The sequence below is a fragment of the Henckelia pumila genome, chromosome 3 (genome assembly GCF_033568475.1).
Source record: "Henckelia pumila isolate YLH828 chromosome 3, ASM3356847v2, whole genome shotgun sequence".
Classification (NCBI taxonomy): domain Eukaryota; kingdom Viridiplantae; phylum Streptophyta; class Magnoliopsida; order Lamiales; family Gesneriaceae; genus Henckelia; species Henckelia pumila.
In genome coordinates this window covers 194,403,845-194,415,916 of record NC_133122.1, presented here as the reverse complement: position 1 = coordinate 194,415,916, position 12,072 = coordinate 194,403,845, and the positions used below count along the sequence as shown (strand labels likewise).

At 30.7% G+C, this 12,072-nt stretch overlaps 2 protein-coding genes across 2 annotated transcripts; one reads left to right on the top strand and one right to left on the bottom strand.

Moving 5' to 3' along the window:
- Positions 1-24: 24 nt before the first annotated feature.
- Positions 25-1,990, bottom strand: LOC140892164 (transcription factor MYB80). The gene is made up of 3 exons (XM_073300933.1): positions 1,126-1,990; positions 882-1,011; positions 25-730 (listed from the first exon to the last, which is right to left on the bottom strand). The coding sequence occupies exons 1-3, from the start codon at positions 1,256-1,258 to the stop codon at positions 25-27; spliced, it is 969 nt and encodes a 322-aa protein (XP_073157034.1). The 5' UTR covers positions 1,259-1,990.
- An 8,998-nt stretch (positions 1,991-10,988) lies between these two features.
- Positions 10,989-11,423, top strand: LOC140890272 (chaperone protein dnaJ 11, chloroplastic). Its single transcript, XM_073298033.1, has one exon. The coding sequence runs from the start codon at positions 10,989-10,991 to the stop codon at positions 11,421-11,423; it is 435 nt and encodes a 144-aa protein (XP_073154134.1).
- The last annotated feature ends 649 nt before the right edge of the window (positions 11,424-12,072 follow it).

Genomic DNA, 12,072 nt, shown 5'->3' with positions numbered 1-12,072 from the left:
GAATATTTTCTTGCCCGATTTTTCTTAAAGCATAGGATTGATCAAATCATCGGATGGTAAATCCCACAAGGAGCAGTCTGAGTTGAAAATACTAGATCCAATTCTTGTTTCTTTTCTACTTCCGGAGTTCTCCCCTTGTTCATCCTCAAGGTTTTCATGAAAATGACCATGCTGGTCCCCTGCAGTGCATGTGCTCCCAGTGCACAAACTCTGGCTCCATGGAGATACATCCCCATGATTACCAAGAGAAGCAAGTTCATACTGAAATCCAGAATCTGATCCCGGATAAGTATTAAAAGTTCTATCGAGATTCATGGAAGTTGCTCCAACAGGGTCCCAAGGCTTATTTAGCGGAAGCAAGTCAGGCTCTTTTATGGCCTTCGACAAACCAAATTTGATCTTTTCAATTGTATCATCTTTATTATCCTCGGGTTTAATGCAAATGTTGTGGTTAGATGGAACTGTTCCACATTGCTGCATCTGGAGGTCAATACGTCTCTTTGTGAGGAGATGAAGCATTTCGTCTTTGAAGCACCCAAGGGCTGCTTCAGCCAAATTCGGAGCCTGTGGTGGTGGAAGTGTGGCTATCTCTGTTATGAGGTGAGAAAATGGCTTGTGTGTAACAGGATCAATTCCCATACCGGAAAGCTTCTTCTTAAGTTTGGTGTTCCAATGATTTTTAACGTCATTGTCTGTACGTCCCTGCAGCTGGGCAGCAATTACAGACCATCTGTTTAATACAAGGTAAGCAATCCTACTGTTAGAAAACTTTTCAGTACTCTACGGTTTTCGTGCCATATTAAACCGACAAATAGAAAATAAATTTTAATTGTATGAATCATTGAATAACTATATTTTCTGAGCTCGTTATGGGATATTACCTGTTTCCGAGGACCGAGTGAAGGGTTACTATAGTCTGCTCTTCTGCCTCTGAGAATTGCCCGTGTTTGAGGTCGGGACGGAGGTAATTAGTCCATCGCAATCTACAGCTCTTCCCACATCTCTGAAGACCTGGAAATTCATATTAATCAACGAGTCAGCCAGCTTGATGGATTTCCTTGAAGAATAGTAATGTTATTCTAATCACATCACGATCCAAGAAAATATTAGATCCGAGGAAAAAACCTGCATGCTTGGGAATGAGGCGCCAATTCCTCGTTCCATTTTGAGCAATGTAGGACGACAGTTTCTGGTCTTCCTCTGGAGTCCATTGCCCTCTTTTGACATTCTCCTTTTCACAGCATGGAATTCTACCCATTTCCAGGTATGAGTTCAACTAATTTATATGATTTTTAGACAGGGTATACGAATCTAACGTTTTATATAGTCGGATGTATATTCTAAAGGGAGAAAATACTGAACATGCCGTCAGTTGGTGACCCTGGGTGTTGTATCACATGGTGGACTGGACGTGTAGTTAAATAGAAAGGATCGTATGCACGGTGGTGGTATTGGAGTTGCAAATGCATATAAACTGCATGATTTTATTAAAGAATTCAACGCCCCATTGCTCGTGTGAAGCAGAAGCTGGTAGCTCACCTGCAAGACGCCTGGTCAACTCTCTCTCTCTCAATGTTTTGTTTGTGTGTGTGTGTGTGTGTGTTTTGGGTTTGACTGAGGCAACAATAACATGAGGCGAGGAAAGGTGGGTTGGGTGGTTTACAGATTAGATCATACAAAACGACAGGGATTTTCACAGATTTTTCGAAAACTAAGGTTGCTGTTGCTTCATGTTTCTTGCGAAAAAATAACATGGTTTTGTCTCTAGTTAAAATAATCTTGTTTCCCAAAGCATTGCAAAGGTTTCCTGCAAGAGTGTCTGGTCGGGTTTTCCCCTCTGTAGACTGTGTGTTTTTTTTGGGGCTTGTGAATTGCAAATGATTTCTTTTCAACCCGAAATTATATTCATGCTAAGCATGTCTTAGATTTATTTCTGACATGATGAATTTGAATTCACAATCGAACCAATTAGATAAAATTAAGTAGGAGATCCTATATCTAAAGGAGTTGGGATCTAATTTGATTGACCAGTTCTTGATCTCAAGTAAAATTACTAATATTTTGGAAAATATTATTAGAAAATTATGCCAGAAGACAAGTTTTGAGATGCGAACTCAACTAATTAATCGAATTTTAGATTTAGCTCACATGGGTTAGTATCATCAACTAACAATTCATCTTTCTACGAACAAGTAAACAAATGCAGTTCAAGATAGTTCCCAAAAGGTAAAAAGGACACAAGTTTAGTAATGCTTGTGTTTATTTTTGGAGTTTCTCTGGACAAGTACGTTTAATGCATTTTCTTTCATGATTCTCGTGTTCTTGTTTCACTTTGAAAAACAAACTATTGGTTTTATGGTTTGTACAGTGCTACAAATTTTATTCACACATCCAGTGTAGCATCTCGTTAACCTTCCGTTTTACTACCTTATAGTTATCATTGAATTAATCACGAGGAGCTTTTACAACTGATCATGTTGAGAATTGCAGTGTTGTAACTTAGTTTTTCATCCACCTTGGAAACTAGTATAAATTATCGAAGCATTTAATAAAAAAAATTATTATATATTTTGTTAAATAGCCTTTGGAAATTCCACTTGGAATATAAATTAGAACGGTTTTCCGTTGAGATTTGACTTTTGAAAATTATTTTCTATTTTCTAAAAAAAATAGGTGAAAGTAGAAGGGCAAACCTAAGTATTTTCCAACTCCTAATGCCTATAATTTCAGCTTTTATCGCTACGTTAAAAATATATATGAAACTTTTTTAGTTACATATTTTAAAAATGTTTCTCTTGTTCGTTTGGACAATGGTATCACGATTTTAAACTGGTACTTCCACCATGCAGTGGGTACTATTGAAGAAAACTAAGATGCACATCAATTTTTTTACTTTATGTTGGGCTCGCATCCCTGGAGTGGGGTTACTAAGTAACCCAACTGTAGAGTCGAATTCGAATTTTCTATTTACGAATGATTTCATATGCAATATAATGCATATATCATTGTATTTTGGTGATAACTACTTCAGTATAACATCGAATTTCCTATTTTAATTTTTAAACGTGATTTTTTTTTGCGGTATAATGCACGTATCATAGTATTTTGGGGACCGTGAAAAATGGCTAATAAATAAGCAAGAGTTGATCTCTGTCCAATGTCCATGATATTGTGCCACTATGTTGCTAAAGCTTTGATAGCAATTTTTATCTAAAAATATAATACAAAAATTCTCGTGAAACAATTTCACAAATTAATTTTGTGAGATGTATATATTTTTTTATATTGAAAACTTTATATCAAAAATATTCTTTCACTTTATATAGAGATCGAGTCTACCCATTTTTTGATAAATATTCGTGAGGCCGTTTCACAAGAAACTTAACAATTATGAGTTTTTCCTATTAAATTACATTATCCATGTATTCAATTGTCATTTGTTATAGTAATTAATAAAATTTATAATAATGTACAATTTTAATATTTTTATAGTTGACGTAAATAAAAACTCCTCGAAAATTTGTTCAAGATGGTTCGAGTCCATTGTATCCAAACCAGCGGCCCCACAAGCACCCAGATAGATTACGTGAAATTTACCCAAGAATAGTGTCATTAACTTTTGAAATTTAACATTTTACTGAAAAGCTTTGAAAATTAATTTGCTTTTAAAAATTGTTCGAATGAAACTATTGAAGACGGAGAAATATAATATGGCCTTGAATAATTGTGATGGTCGACATTTACCATCTATCTTTATCGAGTCTTACAATGTAAACTTTGTTGTCAACTCCCGACTTCTCAGTGGTCATGAGTAGGGGTGGTTCGGTACGGTATATCGCATGCCGTATCGAATATCACATATCGTACCGGAAATTTCGATACCGAAAATTTCGATACCGATATCTTACCGAAAATTTCGGTATGAAAGAAATTTATATCGATATCGTGTATACCGTTTTTTATATTATTTTTTAAAAAAAATATCGGTATACACGGTATCATACCGAAAATGCAAAAATCTTATATCGATACCGATACCGAAAATTTCGGTACGGTATAAGTATACCGAAATTTTCGATATATTTGGTTTTTTTTTTGGTACGGTAAAGACGGTATGAAGGCTTTGCTTTAGTTTTTTTTTTAAAGAAAAAATAAAATATACACACACATATATATATATATATACATATATATATATATATATAATGATAATAATTTAGTTCATTCAGTCCATTATTTTGATTTAATAGCATATAATCATCGAAATTTATTAATGCTTTGTAATCAAAAGAAAGGAAATTACATAATCGATGATGTGTAATTCATTTGACATAAAATTTCAACTATAATATGAGATTTCAAATAAAAGAATCGAATGTATAATTATAACAATCATATCCTGGACTTAAAAAAAAAAAAAAAAAAAAACTTGTAGCTTTGGCCTAACGAGATAAAGATATATTTTAGTTTATTTGAGACAGCTTATGATTCATGTCACTCACATCGTGAAAAACGAACGACATATTTAAATATTAGCCATAGTGGAGTTGTGAAATTTAAATCATTGAGTGGTTAAAGAAGATTGACTTGAATTTAAAATAGGAATATTAGTCATGTTCAACCGTCAACACGCAGTTGCGTGTGTGATATAATATATGATATTTTATGATTTTTATTTATAAAATAATGTATTATTTAGTAGTTAAAAATTAGTTATTGAGAAAATAATATAAATTTAATATACTACTATATTAAAAAAGGTAGAAGAGAAAGAATGAAGAAAAATGTGGATAAAAGGTAAAATTGGAAGATATTTTGGTGTGTGATGACACACCAAAAAGTAGTTATTCAAAGGCTCTCAACCTTTATATAGTTTATGAAATAATGTATTATTTAGTAGTTAAAAATTAGTTATTGAGAAAATAATATAAATTTAATATACTACTATATTAAAAAAGGTAGAAGAGAAAGAATGAAGAAAAATGTGGATAAAGGATAAAATTGAAAGATATTTTGGTGTGTGATGACACACCAAAAAGTAGTTATTCAAAGGCCCTCAACCTTTATATAGATAGTATAGATAATTAAAAATTTGGCAAATATTAATTAATTAAATACATAATTAAGAAAGTGCTTGCAATCACTAAAAACGTGATTGTTAGATTTTGCCTTAAAAAATCATTTGTGTGTGTTTCTTAAATCCAAATTACGTGTTAGCTTATTTTTAACTTAATTGAAATCCAAAAGCTACTAATAAAAAGTTCAATGTTGAAATCAATCTAATCACTTATTTATCAAATACTACCCAACTTTGATTTTTATATTTTCACATTTGTTTTCAAACTCTACCAACTTTTGATTTTTCTTAACTTTTTTATAATCTATAAATTTAATCATTTATACAAAAGTATAATATTTTGCAAACACTCCCTAAGTATGTATGATAACTCACATTTAATTTCAAATGGACTCATTTGAACGCGAGCTCCGGATGGGGATTCATCGGCCCAGATCTCTTTGCAGGTCAATTGATTTGACTTGTAGAATTGATTCGGGCCATTAATCCTGGATTTAGGGCAGTGCCCTGAAGCCAACATCGACCCAACCGTTGGTATGATGGGGTTGGTAACTTCATTGCATGCTGATGTCACCGATGATAACTTCATCTCATGGTTGAAGAGATGATGTTAAATATTAATTTTTTATTTCATAAAATAAATGAATATTTAAAAATAAAATTACATATAATTGAAAAAATTAAAATTACACATAATTAAAATTATAAAAATATTATTCAAAATAACACATAAATAAAAAAGGGCAATTTGCCCAAAAATTCCCAAATACAAACATGTTTTGCTTTGGGCTCCCTAGTCATAAAATGTGGTACAACATCATACATCACGTGGTACAAAACCATATAAGATGTGATAAAAATTAACAAAAATTATGGTACAAAAAAGTGCCCAGGAAGTGTAGAGCAAAACATATTTGCATTGGAGATTTTTCAGCAATTTATCAAATAAAAAACACACAAATTAATTATTCGTCTTTAATATTTAGCACCATTGTTTTTTTTAAAATTTATATTATTTTTAAAATATTAAAACAATAAGATTAAATCTGATCATTCTTCTTGAACGACCAAATTTAATCTAGCCATTAAAAAACTAAAAAAAATAAAAGAGGAGTAGTGAGACTTCACCGTGAGAAGATTCCGCGTGGCCCCGCTTGCTCTATCGCACGAGAAGTCATCCTCGTGCGATTTAAGGGGCGAGGAAATCAAATGGGCAAGGAAGCCCATTTCCTCGCCCATTGTAAATGCCCTTAATAGCACCAATATTCGGTTGATGGGATGTTATCGTTAGAATTAGAGTCATCAAATAAGCTTGACTCGTCGGGTTAGAAATTTTTTGACTCGTCCTTGCTTGGCTGATAACTAAAAAATTGCAAGGACCATGAGGTCAACCCGCCCATCAAATATGCAGATTGAAAATTTTCAAACCCGTTCAAATAACGAAGTGCAGACGAGCCTTTTCCGCTCGCTTGTTTCAACGACTGAACTTAAAATGATATATCAACCGATATCAAATGGTTCATATCTCAACACATATGTAGTATTGATATTGATAACGTTAATGTGAAGACACAGATGAATGGTTAATATATCTTAGGATGACTTGAACTCAATGATCTCGATTTCATCTCAACTTTTGTTAGGCCATGTTTGGTACATGGGATAAGAGGTAAATTAACTATTAATCTCTCATAATCCTTAGTTTGGTACGATTTTTACTCTTTCAAATTATCAAGGAAGCCCGCATAAAGCCCGCACTGTTCACACAAAAAGGAAGACTATTAATCATTTGGTGGGCCGTGTGATTGTTTTCGTAAATCTAATGATAACTATTATTTTTACTTTTATACCCTTGTGAATTTTGAATACGTCAAACTTTTGAATTGGTGGTTTTAAAGAGTATTTTACTTTATTATTTTTTTTAAAGAGTATTTTACTTTATTACTGCTCATAGAGAGAAAAATGAAAAATACGTTACTTAAAAATTCAATTTTTTAATCTAATAAAATGTGAATTTACATATTTTAAAAATATAATATTTTTATTAAAATCGTCAACCCTGATTGACGATTCACTGCTTAATATTTTTAAATTTTTTAATTTTTCAAATAATTTTACTTCGTCAAAAAATATGATATTATATTATTATTCAATTATCCTAAATAGTAAAATAGTAATAAACAATGTAAAAATGAAGTAATAAGATATATTAAATAAATTAAAATGAAATAATTTAATAATATTATTTTAATAATAATAGTTATATAATGAGAAATAAATGTATTATAAATAATGGTCTAGAAACGACAAGAATAGTGACAATATTAATAAGTGATAGTAAGAAATGAATTAATAATATGTATTGTGAGATATAAGAATTTAATAAATAAAAAAATAAATTAATATAGTTTTCTAATAAATAATAACAATGACGAGTAAGAAGAAGTAGCAAAAAGAAATGAATTAGTAACAAATAATAATAATATTTCAGTCAATAATAACATTAACTGGAAAATAGTAAGAAAATTAATGGAAGTAATATTTAAATAAATAATAATAAAAATAGTGATATTAAATGTAAAAATAGTAATAAAAATAATTGATAGTAAGAATTCAATTAATAATAATATATAAATTATACTAATTATAAAACAGAAAGAAATAACACTTTACATGAGAATAATAAATGTATAATAAAAATACACTTTAAAAATTAATACAAATAATTTTTAATATTAATATGATAATAATGATAATAATAATAATAAATTATTATTATTTATTATTATTATATTATTCATAGATATATTTATTTTTATTCCTATTCTTTATTATTTCATAGATATATTTATTTCTATATATTCCTATTCTTTATTATTATCAATTTATTTTCGAAATTATTTTTAGCATTTATTAATATTATCAAAATATTTAATTTAATTATATTAGACTTATTTCTTCATTTTCTATTGTACTTACTATCGATAATATTAATATATTTTAAAAAAAATATCCAGTTATTTATTTCTTATTACTACTATTATTTTATTTCATATTATTTATTGTTTTGTTTATTATATTTAGACTAAGACCTAGGTAATTATTTACAATTCATGGAGATATTTTAGTCCTTTCATGGTAATACACAAAATTAATCCTTAATGTTATCATCATATCAAACATCATGTATTTTATCCCGTCAAATTATTTATCCATATTTTTTATTTTTTAATCCTTCTTATTATCAATCCTTTGTTTATCCCATCACGCGTAACAAGCGGAGCCTTAAAATTTTTTATATTTTATTTACAATCAATTTACGGTGGTTATTTACATTATTATTATTTTTTAAAAAACAATGGTTATTTACATTATAAGGAACTTGTGATCATGTTGTACGTACATCACAATCATCAATGAAAAAGACACGCCATTTTACTCAAAAAAGTAGATTTTATAAATGTCGACGTACCAAGTGCTCAGCTACTAGATTATTTCAATTGTTCTTTTCAATGATGAAAAGCCTAATTTTTATAATTAATTTTCGTAAGAGCCAGTGATATCAATATGTGTAAAATCAATTTCAAATCATCTTATTGGACATATCATTACATATATAGCATGCATTTACATGTAAGATTATACGTTATATTGAAAGTTTTACTTTCGATGTATTTTGTATAAAATGTTTGTGCGAATATCTTGACACAAAATTACTTAATTTATATACTTATATATACTTAATTATATATACTTAATTTATATAATTTATATACTTATATAAAATTATACCAAATTCATTTTTTCGGGCAAGTGCTTGCAGGCGTGGGTGGAAAATAGGATTTGCTTTATCAATTATCATTAAAATTAAGCTTCAATTAATGAACAAATAAAGATGTCTGAACAATTACACTCACAAATAAAATCTTCGCACTTTATATATTTCATAGCTTTTTTCTTTTTCTTTTTTTCAAGGAAAAAAATAAACCTCAAGCACCGAAAATAAAATGGTCCACAAGAATATATAGGCTATAGCTATCGAGAAAGGTTGCAATTGATGACTTAGCTTTAAATCTATGGCCTTTGTAGAGTGAAAGAGATATTGCTTCTGCAAGTCTTGACATTTTCCATGATAAGAGACCTAGCAAGATGCAAATTTCATTTTGCAATTCTTGGCTTTTTGCGGAATTGGAAATTTTGATTTCACCTATTTCAATTATTATTATTATTATTATTATTATTATTATTATTATTATTCAATTGACCCATCACAAAATAATTTCTTGCTTTATAATAATATATAAAGAATATATGTATATTTCAAGAAATTGGACAATTATTAGTTACTATGATTACTAGTGTGTTGCTCAATTATATACAATATTTATATTATTAAATATCATAATAATTATAACCTCTAAACCACCTTATTATAACAGCGAATCGTTTAGCATATAAATATGACAAACATTAATTAAAACAAAAATCAAAATTAATTAATGTTTATCATTCAGGTCAACTTAAACTTATATATAATAAAAATAAAAATTAATATATACACACACTAGAGAAGAGTGTTTCTAGAAGCTTAGCATATGGTGGGCCTAAATTGAGACCTCATAAATAGTTGTGGAAATTTATATCTCTTAACGTGCATTGCCATTTTTACTGTTTCTAGATGTTTTGCTTCCGTGAAAATTTTATGATACATATACAATTTTGGCTCTATTTTCATTCATTTTTTTTTTTTTTTTGGTGGAAGAAAGATCTTTTAGCTAATCTATATGCTGATCTTGAGGGTACAATAGTATTATGTCAACTGAAAGATTTTGAAAGCATTTTACCGTTTGAAGATACGTAAGCGTAAAAAAATCAAATAAAGTCATAAATAGTATCCATGATTGTACTTATTTATTCATCAAGTACTTATTTATTCATCAAGTGTAGAGGTTCTTTGGTTGTGTTTGGTAGAAGTTTTAGGAAGCACTTCTTAACTTTTTTTCACAAAAGTTCAAAATTTTGTGAATGAAAAACTGAAAAATGTTTCCTAGAAGCTTTTCAAACACTACCTTTATGTCTTTATTAAAGAATATTTTTGATGGTTGTCTGCTTTACCTAGTTAATTTGCGAATTAGACTTTGATTATTTGACTCGTCTGAAGTCACTATATTTAAAAAATCTCTAAAATTTCGTAAGATTATGTTTATTCACCGTATCTAAATATTTTTTCGACAATAACAAAAACTTATATATAATCGAACAATTGACTTTGGTAATCGTTAAATGAAATGTTACGGAGATGAATGCAGAATTGATGAGAAAAGGGGTTAATTCGATGTTTATACATGCGCACTGCTCATAAGTGCCCATATGCTAGATCCAACTTTTTTTTTTTTATGTGAGATGAACATCTCGCGTGCAAAAAAAAAAAGCCGTTGGATCCTCATTCGAGCAAGGCAACATCGACAAATCCGAGAAAATGAACTAAAAATAAAAAAATAAAAGTCGTGATCTTTATTCTTTATTTACTATGCTAACATTCTAGAAGCAAAATGGTTGGAGAAAAGGGAAGTAAAGCCAATCCAAAGCATTCTCTAGAACCAAAAATATAAGTAAATAAATAAAATAATAGAAAATAATTTTATTTTATTTTTAAAAACAAAACAAATCCCATGTGCTACGTCAGCACACAGCTTTCCACATGGGAACAAAAAAGTAAAATGGAGTAAAAAAAAAAAAAAAAAACCCCTGGCCGAAACCTCCCGCATTTTCTCAAAGATCCCCAATTGTCAGACTTTGATTCAATAATTTAATTTATTTATAAAACCCTAATCTTTCAGATATCATTTCACTCAATTCTCAATTCCCAATTCCCAATTCCTTTCCACGATTCATTCCACGATTCGATACGATGCTGCTAACGCCGTCGCTTTCTTCTTCTCCGCCGTCTCTCGCCCTCCAATCCCGCCACCGCGCCAGGACCTTCGCGTGCTCCGCCATGGCGGACACACCGCCGGTGGCCACCGCGGCTGCGGCGGTGGACAGGAAGAGCCTTTACGAGGTTCTACGAGTCAAGCACAACGCATCGCAGAGGGAGATCAAGACGGCCTATCGCACGCTCGCCAAGCTGTACCATCCCGACGCCACCTCCCGATTTATGGACTCCTCGATCGCCACGTCCGCCGACGGCGGAGATTTTATAGAGATCCACAACGCCTACGCCACGTTGTCGGATCCTGACGCCAGAGCTGTATACGACTTTAATCTGAACGTCGGTTTGAAACGAAGATTTTCTACTGAGAGATTTTATCGTAGCCGCAGGTGGGAGACGGATCAGTGCTGGTGATTCTGCTACTTTCCGATGTAAATTCTCTCCTTTTTTTCATTTCCCCTCTTTTTTTTAATCACTTCTGGGAAATATAGATCATTTTTCTCTTCTTCTTTTCTTTCTCGCCTCTTCTTTCTTTAATTTAATAAAAAGATTGAAGTTGTAGTGTTATTTAACATAACCCCTTTGTATACAAGAATTTTAATGAAGAGAGCTTTGTCCTTTGTATTGTTGAATCACCTATAGTTATTGCATATCAACGTAATTCTACTATTGATATTGCTACTGATTCCCGAGAAAAAAGATTTGTTTTTTTTTTCTTTCAAAAAACATCATCACAAAATTGCTCTGTAATGACAATCCATATCTGTGTCCCTCCATAATCATTGAAGTGGAACAAAAGACTGGGAATACACCAGAATTATTGTTCAAATCTTTCTTCCCCTAGTCAACTTTTGAAATGGAGCTGAGGATTTTTGCATGATCAAGCGAATGTTGGAAAGTTCATACTTGCTCGAAAATGGGCCGCAACATGTACCACAATATCACTGGTTCAGTTGAGTTTATAGTGGTTAGGCCCTCTGATATCACAAGCCAACTGCTGTAGCAGAGACAAGAGCACGCCTTGGAGTCACCGTCGAAATTGCAGGTAAATCGACCTGAAATT